Source organism: Rhea americana, unplaced genomic scaffold (assembly GCF_003343005.1).
Source record: "Rhea americana isolate MKP2758 unplaced genomic scaffold, rheAme1 scaffold_342, whole genome shotgun sequence".
Classification (NCBI taxonomy): domain Eukaryota; kingdom Metazoa; phylum Chordata; class Aves; order Rheiformes; family Rheidae; genus Rhea; species Rhea americana.
Window position 1 is genome coordinate 245164 of NW_028186471.1, and position 16630 is coordinate 261793.

The 16630-nt window shown below is 39.5% G+C and overlaps 1 protein-coding gene across 1 annotated transcript in view; it reads left to right on the forward strand.

The window, feature by feature from the left end:
• The window catches only part of SNX30 (sorting nexin family member 30), a 46725-nt gene that overhangs the window by 25425 nt on the left and 4670 nt on the right, over positions 1-16630 (forward strand). The window contains exons 4-8 of the mRNA XM_085311506.1: positions 2496-2654; positions 4981-5176; positions 5794-5993; positions 11255-11341; positions 15357-15509. Of these exons, the coding sequence (XP_085167632.1) occupies positions 2496-2654; positions 4981-5176; positions 5794-5993; positions 11255-11341; positions 15357-15509 (795 nt within the window). The remainder of the gene's footprint in view (positions 1-2495; positions 2655-4980; positions 5177-5793; positions 5994-11254; positions 11342-15356; positions 15510-16630) is intronic.

Genomic DNA, 16630 nt, shown 5'->3' on the forward strand with positions numbered 1-16630 from the left:
CTGTTAGTGGACAAGGAACCTGTTGCAAAATGAGGCATTTTCAAGTGCCTAAGAAATCTGGAAGTGTAGTGTCACATTGACCCATGAAAGTACAGCGTGAAGTGTACAAAATAGAGTCCTAGTTCTCAATCTGTCTGGGCACAAATACTGTGTGACAGCAGTTACTGAATTGCCTGTTAATCTCCATACAACATTATAGCAGTGGAGGCTGCTGAATGCTTTATGCATTTATTACTGAAAAGTAGATGAGGAACAGTGGATAATGGCAATTTGAGATGCGGTGTGACTTCAGAGTATTCTGGAAGGATGTTTTGAGCCTGTGTAAGAGCATCTGTATATGTAATTGCAGTTACTGTAATGCCTAGAGGCCTTCTGTCAAAAAAAATGCCTAAAGGGGGATTATTTTCTTTGTCTTGGTACAGTGACTCCCTGAAGTCTTCTTGTAAAAACTCTTTTCAGCACAGAGAGCTGTGATAGCCTCAACTGAGACAGCTATGCAAGCTAAGTTGAACATGGGTGCTTCTTAATCTCTTTGGGTACTGAATTTTTAACTGTCTGAGACTTCTCTTAATCTGTTCTTTCAAACAGTATATATTCAGTCAGTAATAGGTCTGTTGTCTGGACTAGAACGATAAGCCTAGTTTGTCCAAGGATCTTGTCTTTGGGTGGTAATGCTCAGATAGTTAAAGCTATTTCTGACTGCAGTGTGCACTACCGTTCCCGTATTGCAGCAGGGAAAGGTAGTCTGTTAAGCTAGAAAACCATAAGGTAGAGAGAGAACCCACTTCTACTGCGTGCTATCAGTTGTTAGCTGTATATATTGATTGCTTAGGATAGATCACAAACGCCCCTTGAAGTAAAGGGTTATAGTTCTTAACTTGTTAAGAACACTTATTTTGCTTTCTTTCCTCACAGACCTTTTTCCYTTTACCCGACCAAAACACAGCTGTCATCTGCAGCTAAGTGACTTGCAGGTAGTCCTATAGCCCATGTATCTGCTGAAATAGATTGGACTTGTGCTGAAAGTAGAACCTAATTATACGTACCATGTACCTATACTTCCATCTCTGCTTGTTACTTAACTCTGTAGTGAAACAAGTGACCTTTGCTTTATAAATCTGTATTTCGGCAAGAATAAGCAACGCACAAGAAAAGAGGGATTATTAACAGTATCTAAACCAACAATGCCTCCTATCTGTGCATCAGGAGAAATCTTTTAAGAGGCTTTCATGCACTCTTGTTTATGATTTTCTGAGTTTTGCCAAACTCTAATTGTGATGTTGGCAGGACTGTTTTGTAAGTGCTTTGAAACAGTTTGAAGTACTAATATGCCAGCAGTACTGTTAATTTTTGTAAAAGACCACTCTTTTTGCAAGCCTATCTGAATGCAATCAGTTAAAACAGTGTTAAATGTCAGAACCCTCTGTAATAATGGTTTACCCTTCTGCAGGTCTAAAAAATGCCCAGATGGTAATGATTGATGCCAAGCTGGCACACTAAGCAATGCCAGCTGGGTTGTGTTTGGCTGAATGAGATACTCTTAAGCCAATCTCTCAACTTGTTCTTTTTTGCTGCATATGGTGCTTTGATTTCTAGAGTTCCAGTTAAGGCTTACAAAGCCCTGGGAAACAGGTTTGTTCTTCCCTTAAGTCTACTACACCAAGTGTTTTTCTTCTAAAGAAGTCAAACTAGTGTAAGTCGTATCCTAGTCAGACTAGAACAGCAGATTTGAATGTCAAACTTTGTTGCAGTTTTTTTTTTATTATTGTTTTGGAGATGCTGTCTTCATGAACATCTCATGTCAATTTAGTTGTCTTCAGGAAAGGCTCATGTGTACATAAGTTTCCTTTGAATGATTTTTGTTACTTCTGGTAAAGACTTCTTGAAGGAGATCCTTGACTCTGGAATTAATGATCATAACTTGCCCATACAGATAATCTTCTTATTCTTATGATAGTAAGGCTTCAAGAATAAAACATAAAGCATAATTTAAAAACTGATAATGGTTTTAATGTGTATGCTATCCAAGGAGAACAAAGCCAGATCTACTGGTAGAACTGAGAGAAATGGGAATTAGGTTTTTCAGGTTACTCTGAGTAGAGCAGTTTTACTTGTAAGTCAGCTGAAGATCTATGTGAATTACTGTAGTGAGCAGTGATTGGCAGTGATGGCTCTACTAATGACATCTTTTGAGCTGCAACTTGGATGGAGAAAGCAGTTACTGTAGAAATGCCTAGTGTAAGTAATGGCTAGGCTTCATTTCTGTGGCTCTCAGCTGAAGCCAGTCAATGAAATGGCTAGGATTAGCCTTCAGTTATTAAACAGTAATTTGGAACAGGGCTTGCCTCCTCTTTGTGATGGATAATTCCTGTTGGCAAACACAGCAGTGCATTTACTATCAAGATGGAATCTTGATTCCCTAGTATGTTTCCAAGAAGCAGAAGCAATTGTCTGCTCTACTGAATCATGTGTATTTTGCCTGTTTTCTCTCACAGCCTCTTCCTGAGAAGTTTGTGGTGAAGGGTGTTGTTGATCGCTTTTCTGAAGAATTTGTGGAAACAAGAAGGAAAGCATTAGACAAATTCCTGAAAAGAATTGCTGATCATCCAGTGCTTTCTTTTAATGAGCATTTCAATGTGTTTCTCACAGCCAAGGTAAGCCAGGAACCTCCAAATCCAGTCACTGACAGAGACTAGAAAAACAGGCACTTTTGCAGTCTTACTTGAAACTGCATTAATAAAACTTCACGTGCTGGTAAAAAGGTGTTGGGGGACCCTGCGTGTTGCCCATATGTGACATAACCATGTGGTTTCCCATCCATTAGATGACTGGTCTACAGGTTCATGAATTCGGTTCCCCAGACCTGCTTATTTTGAATCTCTGTCTCTGGAACATGTTCCTCTGGTGCGGGAGAGGCCCAGAATGTAGTAAACCACAGACTGTATTTTAAAAACAAAAACAACAAAAAGCCCGCCCCTTTTGTGGGAGAATGAAAGGGAAGTGAGGTGTGGGGAAGTGTCTCTTTCGTGCAAAACTGAGAGTGAAGACTTCATTCTTGTTTGTTCTTGCCTAACCTCATGCTCATATATTGTATCAAGTATCCATAAACTATGCAGCTTTCCTTGGCCATCATTCAAATTACATTTTAAATAACACCTGGAGGACCTGCAGTTAGGATTGAGTTTGACCTGATAAATGAGGAGAGCTGTAAAAGTGATTCTCTCCAATGTTGCATTACATTAGATCACTCAAATGTAACACTTATTTTGATAAGCAGACTTCAGACTAGTGCTCTGCCCTTGCTGATAGGGTGAGACTCAATCTCCAAACCTCCCCTTCCCCCAGAGTGGTGAATTTAACTGCTGAAGCAAACCCAAAATGCAGAAGTTGATTAGTGCTCTGGATAGTTCAGCATGGAAAACATTGTTCTGCTTTTTATTTGTCAAAATATGATGTGTCTTTCTTAGCTTTTTACATGTCTCCTCTCCTTGTTCCTCTTCCTCCCCTTCCTCCTACTCCCTCCCAAAAAAGTGGTAAAGGCTTCATCCTTAGCTCTGGGTGGGTTTTACCTTGAATATACAAAGTTTCTAATGAGAGGCAGGGCAAGGGGATTAGTGGTGAGAGGAAGCAGGTATGTTCTGCTGGCTCTCTCTGGTGCTTGGACTTACTTTACTGCTGTACTAGAATTTCAGAACGACTTACTGTAGGAAGCCATAAGACACTGTTCTGGTTGAATAGGGAAAACAAAGTTTCTTTGAGTCCCCCATGTGAACTAGTAAGATACCAGAATGTGTATTTAGCTCAGCGGTGTGTCAGAGCAGCTGAGCTAAAGGGTCTTTTTGATGCCTGTCATAGATGACCTGTCTTCCTTCTGTTCTAAACATGAAAGAACTACTGAATTTCAGAACAAACATCTTCAAAATGATAGTAGCTGCTAAGTTGTCTACTTCTCTTAATTAGACTTACCTTTGACTTGCATAGGTACTTGGAAAGAATAGAATAGGATGTGTTTTGAAGATAGCAATTGTAGTTTTTCTTAAAGAACACTTAAAGTCAAGTCTAGTCCATAATACCAGGTATCAATTCTTAACCTCTACATGTCTATTCAGTTTGAAAATCTTCCTGCTGAATAGAAAAACCTACTCATTAACTCTTGAGCCTGCTTTGAGATGTTGAATAGTGACCTCTGCTGGAAGGAATAAAATGGAAAATAGATGACTTTTTAGCTAACTTAAAAACCTTATTTTCTGATGCGCTGTCAAAATGAAATCCTTTAAAGGCTCTATAGTTTTAATAAAAAAACCAAAAACCTCTTTTTTGTAGAGTTTAAGTTTCTGCCCGTGCAAACACATAAAAGCCTTAGCAAGAAAACTTAAGCTTACTCTGCAGGCTACATCAGACAAGCCTGAGTTGCAGTGTGCTTTGCAGGATAGCTATGCTAGTCTCCCTGTAATATGCTTTTCCTATATGCTGTCTTTCCCCGCCTTTTATCTGGCTACTCAGCTGAGGTGAGTAGGTTGCTGAGGATCTGGATAAGCCTAAATGCAGTGAGCAGCTCTGCATCTAAGCCGTGTGAATGTGTATGCTGCTGGTATTGTGGACTATGAACTTGTATGCCCTTTATGCTGTAGTGTGAATGAATGGCATGAACAAACTTGATGGAAACAAACCTGTCCTAATGTCACTGTTTCTCTGGTGACAGTACAGGAATGTGAGAAATCCTGGCCATGCACAAGAGAGGCTGCTTAGTGCTCGTTTATAATATCTTTTATGCTGTCCTCCTGGATAGGATATCTCTGTCTAGAGCTTGTCTTGAAACTGTGCTTAGATGTGCAGCTTTTACAAAGTGAGCATGAATCCAAGACTAAATGTGAGATATGATCTTTACAACATTTGGTTTTGGCTGGAGAGTGTTCTTCACTTGTTAATCTTCCAATATGCAAGTAGAATATTTCTAATATATTTTTGGTACCTTGCCAGGATCTTAATGCTTACAAAAAGCAAGGAATGGCATTGCTGTCAAAGATGGGAGAGTCTGTCAAATATGTCACAGGAGGCTACAAACTAAGAAGTCGGCCGCTGGAGTTTGCAGCTATTGGAGAGTATCTAGACACATTCTCTCTAAAGCTTGGTACCATAGACAGAATAGCCCAGAGGATTATCAAGGAGCAGCTGGGTAAGAACATATGGCATTCTGTTGTAATACTTCACACTAAGTGCTCTGTATCTTATTCTGGTTGATGACACAGCTGAGACAACTTGTATTTGTGAACCTGGCCTGTAATCAGCCACATACACTTACAGCAAAATCTAATGCTTCTTGCAGTTTTAAAATGGACCAAAAGACTCACACAACATCTTATCTTAGCTCAACTCTCTAAATATCTTAAAAAATAGCCTCGTCGTTGTACAGACCTACTTTCTTACTGGAAATGTCATTATTGGAAAATACTTTTGGAAAACAATCTAGAATCCAGCTTGAAGAGTCTGGATAGAATTACAAGACTGGGAGGATAACCTCCATGGACTTGTCTTGACAAAGCCAACTTTTGCATATGTTTAAAAGATGACTTGTCATCTTTTAAAATGTGTCTCTGTACTGGAGGCTTGTAGGAGTAGCTTGGACTAGTCACCTGTGCAGCTGTGGAGCTCAGACTGTTAAGATGTTAATGCAATACAAGACTTGAGCCCTAGGAGAGTTAATATTTGCCAGACTCATAAGTTCCGCTCTCTGTAAGTGTTTGCAAAACACTGTACCATGTTCTTTCTCTATTTTTCTACTGGCTTTTGCAGAATACTTGGTGGAATTGCGAGAATATGGACCTGTTTATTCAACCTGGGGTGGGCTGGAGGTTGAATTGGCTGAGCCGCTGGAAGGGGTGTCTGCCTGCATCGGAAACTGCTGCACAGCTATTGAAGAACTCAGTGAAGACATGTCAGAAGACTTCCTGCCTGTGCTTAGGGAGTATATATTGTACTCAGAATCAATGAAGGTAAAGGGAGCCCTTCAGCAGAAGAAACTGCCATTTGCATGGGGTGTTTGCATGTTTACATGGAGTAATGTCAGTGAATTTGCTTTTCCTAGCTGCAAGAAGGCTTGTTGGTAGAGAGCAATAAATAATACATTAAAGTAGGATCTTGTTTTCCTAGTCAAGTCAATACTGTTTATGTTTGGTTGGGTACTGCTTGGGTAGTAGTATCTGCCTACTTGTTGATTAGGTAAGCTAAGGTAAGTAAAGCTAGTGTATATACGAAATATTGGTGAGTCACTCCATTAAAGGAGTGGTATTCTATAGGAGATATCATATGGCTATCTAATGCAATTTGAATTGTTAGAAAATGAGGTGCATCTCAGATCTTGAGTATTGGGTCATGACCTAACTCTGCAAAAAAGCAGCACTAGCAGCTGCATAAGCCGTCACTTCTGTGCAGCAGTACTGGATACCTCCTTCTGAAACCATGTGTCCAAATGGCAAATATTGTTCTCCTCCTCCTGTACAGCAGGATATCTGTCATGCTGAGTTATTAACATACTGTACATACTAAGTAACTGTTTAGAGATGTTGCTCTGTGACTATTAATCTGTTCAAGAATTGTTTATAGAAAGTTATAAAAGCTGCTTCCGTACAGTTTTTAGTCTCATGAAATTAAGGAGCATTGTTAGCAAATCTCATTGCAGTGGGAAGAGAAGAACTGAGTTAACAATGAAAGTTGAGACAAAGAACTGTAGTTCTGTCTGTAACAGCTTTTCACAGTATGTCCATGGTATTGCATGTAGCAGTGGTCCCTCTATAGAGCGTTAGTAAATTCCTCCTGAAGAATTTCCTCTTGGAAGAACCATTACAAGGCCATGATATGACTCATTTAGAGGTATTGAACAGCTTTTTGTGAACCTAAAGTCTGAACAAGGTAGACTTTTTTTCCATGTCTTAATCTTCATCTTCTCAAACTAAGAGAAGAACGCTTGCAGGTTTCTCTTCCCAACTTCGTGTGGTTAGTTGTATGACTTCTGTCTTTCATGGGAGAAGCAAAGTATTCTTGTGCAAAGCTTGACGCTAATCCTTCGTAGTTACTCTTTGCTTTCGTAATTGTGGCATTTGACCCTAGTATAAACCAAGTGCATTTCTGTTACAGGACTGCTGACACTCAAGCATTACTGGCATGCTCTGAGCTGTGGATAGAAGCCTTGCTTCAAAGCATTCACTTTTTGACATGTTGTAGGAAAGAGGGGTGTGTGTGTGTGCATGTTTAATAATAAGCAGAGAGTGAGGATAGCAGTTAAAGCTTTTACCCCAAACATTTGTTTTTGATGCTACATATGTTGTGGCCAGTGAAGATGGCATCTGAAATGGCAGACTGAAGAGCAGGAGGTGCTTTTCCACAGATGAAGAGGTGGGGGAAAAACTTCTTCKTGGAGTGAGACAGAGTCAGATGATGGCAAAGACACTGAATGCAGGCTGCAAGCTTAGAGATAGTCTTTGTCTCTCTGCTGCAGGTCTCCAGGGTAGTTCTTCCTATGCTAAGTGTGCTTTAACTAACTAAAGTATCTCTTTTGCCCAAGAAACTCTTGCTTTCTTGCTTAATTTCTAGGTTATTGAATTAACTTTCATGTGGCCTAAAGAACTTAGCTTCTTTTCTATACCCTGGTAACTGGCTGAACATAATCAATGGTGTTGAAATGATTGGATCTATCACACTTGCAAAACAGTGGTTAATAACAGGGAAGGCTTACTGTCAGGCATGAGTATCTCATGAGCTTTACCCTGTCTGAAAAATGAGAAAAAGAATTATTGCTAGCCAAGACAGACTATCGCCTTTTCCCATCCCTTCCAAGTGCCAGAGCTGAAATCTGTCAGGTCATAGTGAGCTCAGTATCTCTAGGCTAGAGGGTTTCAATTTGTTAACACTTTTGCGGTATGCAGGTACTGCATTATCTTCCCAGAGTCTGTAAGACTCAGTAAGTAAATGAAAATGAGGCCATTCTTCAGGTACAAGAGACTTTCGACTGAAAGAGCTGTACTCTTCACTAGCAGTGCAATCCCAATCATCAGTTGCTGCAAGACCTGCTTGTGAAATTAAAGAATGTTTTAGTCCTTCAGAATAAAGGTTTTTTTTGTTTATTTTTGATTTTTTTTTTCCACGGGATGCTTGGTGGAAGGTAGGCCTTGGATACTTGGAGGTCAATGCAGCCTTTATAGTTTTTTCTGTTGCAGGCTGGACCCCATCTGTAGATAAGGGAACTGGATTTGTAGAGTGACTCTAGTTAGATGCATGCCCCTTGGAGCAAGGAGTGCAAGGTGATTTTTACTGTTTTAGTGATTGATGTTCCCTTTAGTGTGCTAGAGCATTGTTCTACCTAGTAGGGCCAGCACATAGGGGGAAAAAAAGCTCCATAATTCTAACTGAAATAGATACTAGGTCATTTCAGGGAGTCTCTGTCTCTTGGCTCTGACAAATGAATTTATTTGAAAGCTCTGTAGAAGTTGGGAGAGGGCTTAACTTAAAATACTCAGTGGTTTTGGTGGGAGAGGCTTTTTTTTTTTTTTTTTAAGGCCATACGTGGGATATCCAGATGACATATGAAATCCTAATGCAGAGGAAGTGCTAATCAGCAAATGTACAGTACAGTGTTTTCGTGGTATATCAGTGTTCTACTCTAATTACGAACTCTGCTCTAAATAATTTTGTGCTGATACTAAAATGTTGTGTGAACTCTGTACACTTAACACTACTGGCAAGACCTATCAAATCATGCGGTTTTCAGCTGTATGCTTGAGCATTGCTCCTAATGTATTTTTAAAGCAACTATAGCTCTCTTTTTAAAGAGAGATTGCTGTAAATAAGGATCCATTCATGAGGTCTAGCCATGGTAGGAAACTATGTGCAGTGCAAACAGCATAGCATGCAGCTTTAGAAAGGAGGCTGATGACTAAGTCCAGAGGCCCTTTCAAAGATGTAGGCCAAGGTGAAGTGTCTTAACTCAATATAAAATAGAGAAAGACCTACCTGATAGAAGCAAGGGCTATCTTGCTTTCTCTGCTGAGACTAGTGGTTTAGTTCTTTTCTGAACTAATTGAAGTATAGCTAAACTTTCCTCTGCGACTTTTTTTTTTTTTTTTTCATTGCTCTATAAAATGATGCTTTAACTAACAGAAGTGTTGCATGGGTTGTGGTAAGTCTGGGAACACTTGGTAGTTCAGAGCTTTTCCAAGAAAAACTCCTGAAACATTAATCTTCCTTTCATATAAGACAAAACAAAAAGCAGTATCTTTTTCACCACTTAAAAGTCACTCATTAATAAATACCTAAACCTGTGTTCAGAAGCATGTAGTTAATGGTCCAGTGCTTGGGGAGAAATAGGACACCTGCCCTTTGAATTTATTCTTCTGGTACCTGTTAATCATTGGCTAATCTGGGTACAGATCTAGCTTACTATGCTGATGAAGACTGAATGCAATTACTGGAGGCAGTTGCTTTTCTGAGAAGAAATTTCAGTTAACTTGACTTCGAGAGGTAGTACGAAGTAGCAATACCTGTTATATCACTCATACTTTTGTTATATTGGTAACCTCAAACACATTAGGGCCATTCCACGTAGTTGCTTAGATACTGAAACCCATGAAAATATTGTGTTTTTCAAGCAAGCATGGTTAATATCTTGCTTGCTTACATTTCTTTGGGGACAAAAAAGAGGCTTAAACTATTGAAGATTTATTTTCTTACATAAATAGTAAATAGATTTTCTTGCATAAACTCTTTCAACTTTTGGGTGGATTCTTGTCCTTGTTGATCAAGGACTGACTTTGTAAGAATATTGAATGCAATATAGCCTACCACTAATCTAGTAACAGTGATCTTCGTTCTGTGGAATGACATTTTTTTTTGTTTTTTAGAACAGCAGTAGTGGTCTTTTGTTGGCTTAAGAGGGAGAAAAGCGATGAAGATGATTAAAGATGTGAAGACATTAATATTCACTAATGAAGAAACAGATCTTGATTAGACTGGCTCCTAGAGCTCTGAGATCTGGTTAATTATTCTTTCAAATTGGTATTTCTCTAAGCAGCAGTCCACATGACTAGTGCTCTTCTAACAGTTTCAGAAAAGATTAATAAAATGACTAGTTACCTCCTCTTGTCCTAGGGAGGTAACTGGGGGTACAGTACTTCCAGGGTACAGAAGGAAACAGCATGAACTAGCTAGTTTGTAGGCAAGAGGAACTGTACTGGTGCCTCAGCAGTGAGTTTTGGCCTACTTCACTTTAAGCACTTTTAATAGTAACTTTCATCAGCAGAGTTAGAAAACATTACTGGTTACTTCCTTTGTGAAGACTGAAGAAACAAGTCACAGTAATGGGACTAATGTTCACTCTTGTAGACACAGAGCTGCTTGTTCTATACTTGTATATTCTTAAAATTTCTGTTAGCTATTTCTAAACTGTAAGAAAAATGTCCTGTGGATGCAGTACAAGATAAAAGTAATATCTTTTATTGTCTATTCTGAGAAACATCTGTCAGTAAAATGTTTACTACATAAAACTCACTCAGCACAATATTTTCGCATGAAGTATGCCTTTCATAAGCCTCCACGTGTTTGATATAATGTGTTTATTTTTCCTCCCCTTCAGCCTCCAAAACTGGTCTAAAAACCAAGCTGAATCTGCGTTTTAACATGGGAATGTAACTGCTCATTGGCTTTGTAAATGAAAAGGGTGATGTTATGACCTTCTGTGGTTTCTTTTCCTGAGTCAGCCTTTGCTGTTATCTCTGTGCTGCATGAGGATATCAGAAGCTCTGGGCTAATCCCTGACAACTTTTGTCTTTTATATATACGTGCATACATACATACGCACACATGCGCACACACGTACATATATACACATACATACATACACACACGCAGACACACACACACACACATCCTCTGCATGCTAGTAATAGGTCAACTGATGATTTGATTTAGCCAGGTTTACGTTGACGGTTGTGTGAGAGCTTGTGCCTTGCAATGCTCCAGCTTTTCTGAAGATCATTCCACCCCAACCCTCAGTCCTCCAGCTGCAGGAGAAGGCTTTCAGCATTACTGTTCTTTATTTTTTTTTAAAGCTATTTTATAAATTCTGTAAGAAAGGACAAAATATTGAGAGGCAGACTTGTGATTGAATTAGCACTTAAGCTGTGTCAGTTTGCAGTTTCTTGTGGAGCGGGGAGGAAAGGAACAAAAGGGTCCCTCTCACACCTGTCTTTTCTTTTGTGCTTAGAATGTGTTGAAGAAGAGAGACCAAGTTCAAGCGGAGTATGAAGCAAAACTGGAAGCAGTAGCTTTGAAAAAAGAAGAACGTCCAAAGGTTAGCACTTAAAACTACCCTACAAAAACACCCTACACTTCAGCTACTTTCAGGGAAAGTGAAAAGAGGTTCCTTTATCTAGGTCTGGTTTCCTTTTTGCAGTGTAAGCAATTTCTGTCAGAACAAGAATTTGTTGGTGGCATGCTAGTGTCAAGAAAGACCTAAGTATGAATATATATTGCTTTTAGAGCTACATCCTTTTTACTCACCTCCCACTAGAGTAGGGTGGCTGCATCCCAACAGCAGTAGGGAATGATTCCTGTCCTGTGTAACACCTGCACAATGTCCAGAATTCATTTGGGAGAGTGTTTAGTGGCATGGACTGCAACAGTGCTGTAACACTCCCTGACGGTGTAGCCATATGTCAGCTGGCTGACACCTACTTTACTGCTTCTGCTGGGGGATCTTCTCATGTGATGCTGAACAGATACAGCAGCTCTCAGTGGGTGACAGATTTTGGCCTAGCTTCATGGAGAAGCAATGCTGTAAACCAATGTGCTTGTGGTCCTGCCTGCCTGTGTGTAAAGTGAGAACTGTAGCTTAAATCATGACTTTGGCCAGTGATGAAATTAGGCAGTAAAGACAGTGTTCTGTCCCTGTCTCTGCTTAGGTTTTTTGGTTCCCTTTCCTCTATCAGTTAATAACTGAGGGATTGCTTTCCAATATTATGAGTATTGTATAATGATATCTTACTGGAAGATTTGCATTATATTTTTAATTTAGAAGCTGTGGAGGACCACAAAGGCTAACTAGTGTTTCCCAGTCTTGTTCTTGTTTGTCACAGACTCTACAAATAGCATTATTAAGATGGTTTAAGTGTATTATGGGACTCTTGGTTTGTTTTATGTATGCTCCAGTACTAACTGGTGAACTATATCGTCTTACTTTCTCAGTGTAGTCTTATGTGAACAGATATTCTAATTTGCCTGTAGGAGGGATAGAACTGGAACTAAGTCTTGTGTATCCAGCAAGCCATGTGAAGCTCTTTAGGCATTTGATATTACCAAGATCTTGATTGAGTAGAACTGCTGAAGTGTGCTAATCTCTCACCTACTAGAAGGCTTTGCATTTAACATCGTACTGAGAATATTGTGTAAAGCACAGCACTTAGATCGCTATCTAAAAATTTCTTGGAATACTTGACTCTCAGGTATCATAAGCATTTCTTTTGGCAACATGGCATACCTTTTTGGTAAAGTAAGTATCTTCTTGTTACACTGAAAAGTTGTATTATTTTTTCCAGCTTGCATGTTCATATGGTACTCATTCCCAGTTTTCAGATTCATTCCATCTTGAGTGGATTAACCTTATCTATAATAGCTGATAGTCTGCCAGAGCTGTAACTAGCAGCACGTTTTGCAGTCAAGGAGTTCTCACTGTTGGCTATGACCTGCTGGCACTAATGCAGTGAATTGTGTTTGTGTTCCTTTGAGTATACTCAGCTGATTTGCAGGAAATTACATTACCCTCCACCCCCCTTCAAAACTAGGCCATTCTTAAGGTTGGTGTATGATGGGACTTGTTTGTGGGTTTTGGGAGGGGAATTGTTTTTTTGTTGTTGATTCTATTGTTTGTTTGTTGTTCTTAATCACTAAATGAGAGCCTATCTCTGCTCCCTAATCTCTTTCCCTGGGGGATGTTCTGGAACTCATTGTACATATAATCTGACTGTGTTTGCAAACTTGGTCAGAGTCATGAGGTAGTTTCCAAATTAAGTTGACCAGCTTAAAACTCAGCAGAGTGTAAACTCAGAAGGCTTATTGGGCTAATGCAAATGTCTGTCAGCAAATACTGCTCAGAATACTGAGGTTTCCTTTGAAAGTGCAGTGTGGGTCCTCTTATGACTTTCTTACTAGCTTAAAAGAAAGGCTACAGACTCTGCAGTGATGCTGGTTTTTTAGCAACTGCAGTGGTGAAATGCTTCTTGCTCATATCTGACATACGCTGGAGCTGTTTTTGCAGTACTTTCACTAGCATATTTCTTCTTAGCAAGATAATATTCCCCTTTAATGACCTAATTTAGTCTTTGGCTCTCTATCTTGAGGCCTTGCAGTGTGATGTTCTGTGAGGAAAAGTAATATGACAGTACACAACTAGAAGTAGAAGCTCGCTATTTTATGAGAAGGCAGGTTTGTAACCATGTATGTTTCCAAAAACCTGGGAAGGCAGAAGTGTCACGTACAGATATAAATTGCCCAGTAAATGCTACCTTCTTCATGCTTCAGGACAATTTGTTATGGCTGTAGAAGGGATTTGAAAGAGATGACATGTTTGGACTGTTAAGTAATGCTTGACCGTGCTGAATTCTGTAAGTGGGACACACTTAGACACTCAAAATACTGGTTTTCACAGAATTACATGAAGGGAAATATGTTTAGGTGCACAACTACATGTCATATAATGAGGTGGCCAAACTCCTGGTTATATAAATTTACAATCAAGTCTTGCCTGACCTCTCTTGTCAATTTACACTGACACATGTTTGTCACTGAAATAGTGATGTGCCCTTCTGGAATGTCTTGGTCAAGCCAGTTATCACTTCCTGGGTTTTGGAGCTATTCAGGTTGCTTAGAGCAGCCATCTTTAGGAGTTGTAGCTACTTCCCCAAAATTCCAGTCTCCTTTTTCTCAGTGATTTTCTGCTAGCCTAATATTTAATACTATCTACTAATAAAAGTAGATAAGAGCATCAAAATTGATTCCACTTATGTCCAAATTTGGCATTAGGACTATAACCACTGTTTTTTCACTAACCTTACAGTAGATGTCAAATACTTAAAAGCTCCTAATGGAGTTAAAATATTGGTTCCACTACTGAGTTGAGACTTCCAATTTGGGATGCTGCAGTTGTGGAAAGAGAAGTATTTACTCTTCTGAATAGGACCAGTGCACTGGTAGAGGTGGCTTTCATGAAGCCTACAAAGATTTTGCTGGAGTTTGTTGCTGCCGTTCCTTAGTTAGAGCATACATGACAGTTGGTAAGGACTGGATTGTCCCTGTAGCTCTGTACTCAAACAACACTCGCAGTCTAACCTGCAGGATAACTGGCTGTGAACAAGAACAGATTCTTATAAAATCTTGTGGTTGTAGATCTTGGCAGAAGGAGGAGGAAGCTGGTGAGTGCTTGGAAAATAACTTAGTTGAGAAATCTTACATGGCTTTGCTTCCAAACTTCCTGAATATTTCTCTAATAAGCTAATCTTTCCTATTAAGACAGCAGAATACTTAAAAATGATACAAGGCATTCTTGCCTTGAGAGGAGCATCTTCTAAGCTTGTAAGTTAAAACTGGGATAGGAAGCTAGAAGTTTAGAAGAAACTTTATTTTTCTGTCGGTGCTGATCACTGCTCACAGCAGAGCAGGTTTTGTGCATGAGAACTGCTGCATTTTTTGGGGTGCTGTGGACTGTGAGGTGAGGTCCTAACAACTAAAATGCAGTATCCTCATTAAGAGAGATGCCAGTGCCCAGGAAGAGAGTAGAAATTTCTGTCCACACAAATAGTGCATACAGTTCCTGATGCAAAAGGTTTCACTTCTGCTGTATTGTAGCAAAAGCACGCAGGTAAATTCTTAAGACTTCTTCCACATTCTTCATGTAGAAGCTTCCCTAGCTAAAAATGGTAATGGTAATCAACTGTAAGTGTGCAGGGGAAGAGAAAGTTTGCTCTATAGCTATGGTCAAGCTGCTCAGTTTGAGAACCAGAAACTAAGTCTAGGCAGCCAGCATTAAGCGGAATGGCTTTCTTCTTTGTGTGCCTCTAGCAAGCTCTTTCTCAGTCTGTTGCAATTTCTGGTATGGAAATGGATAAACACAACTGCCTGCCGCCTCAAACAGTATAGAACCTGTTAAGCAATCTTGTCTTCTCCTTGCAGGGGGTTTTCTCCCTGCAGCTATAACTCAGTTAATTTGGGTTAACCACCAGACTGTCACTTGCCCTTTTATCTGTAGCCTTGTTCATTGATCAGAAGTCTAGAACTCTCAGCAACTGTTTGAATCTTAATTTATTTTGCTTCAGGTACCCACAGATGTTGAGAAATGTCAAGACCGAGTAGAGTGTTTCAATGCTGACCTGAAAGCAGATATGGAGAGATGGCAAAACAACAAGCGACAAGACTTTAGGCAACTACTCATGGGAATGGCGGATAAAAACATTCAGTACTATGAGAAGGTATGTGGCATTGCAATAGCACTGGCAGGAATAAGGGTAGTTTGTTTTCTTCTGAGGTGATGATGATTCTTCAGGAAGTGTTTGTGCTGCCTAGCAGAAAAGAATCTTGGATGCCTGAATTCTTAAAGCTGCTGACAAAAAGAGGCTTGCACAACACTATTGTAACCTGTTGAGCTGCTGGTCATGCTCAAGTGATCTGCCTCAGAATAGCAGTCCCTTGCTGGGTAACCCTGTAACAGCACTTAGTACTGGATGCTTGTCTCTCTTGGATCGAACTGTTAATTTTTTAATTGGCAGAAGTAATTTGTCTCCTAGGGTTAGTAGTGCTGTTTCTGTGATGGAGAACAAAAACTGTGTGTACTAGTGATACTAACAAACAAGTAAATGTCTCTTTGTGGTTCTTGTTAATCCATTCAGTTTGATTCTTACACATCCTTGGGTCCATATACGGACTATGCTTGGTATGAATAAACAAATTTAATCTCTGTCTACTTGTACATAGCTCTGCCACTTTAGCTGAGTGCTGGTAGGCTCTGACGAGGATGAAAATCCTAGCACTTCTGTCTGCTTTCAAGAAGTGCTTGCATGTTAGTTCTGGAAATATCAAGTACTTTTATGTGATTTTCTTGGCATTAAAAAAAAAGCTTTAGCTGGAGTAGAAGTATCTGAGATTCAATATTTTAAAGCATAAAGGACATTGAGGATCCACTGTATACAATGTTCACTTAGTTTTCCTTGATATTAGAAGAAAGTGTTACCCAATTGGTACTATTGGCTACCCATTGGATGTTACCCAGTGCCCTGCATAGTACATAACCCTGCTAGGCATAAGCATGATACCATATTTGATTTTCTTGCCTATTGCATTTTTTCCAGATTTACTCTATAAACTGCCTCCTATAACTACTAACTATACCTCTATGTAAAGTTAGTATGCATTTCCTAGTGCATATGTTGTCTCTAATTCATAGCTAGTCACACAGAACTTCCATAACCCTAATTTCTTCATTTTTCTGAGGCTGCTGTATAAGGGATTAAAGACTAACTGGATGCTAGCAGTATCCCTGCAACCGAATATTGCATCTGTACATTCAGTTTTGCTCATCTCTGTAGCAAGGAAG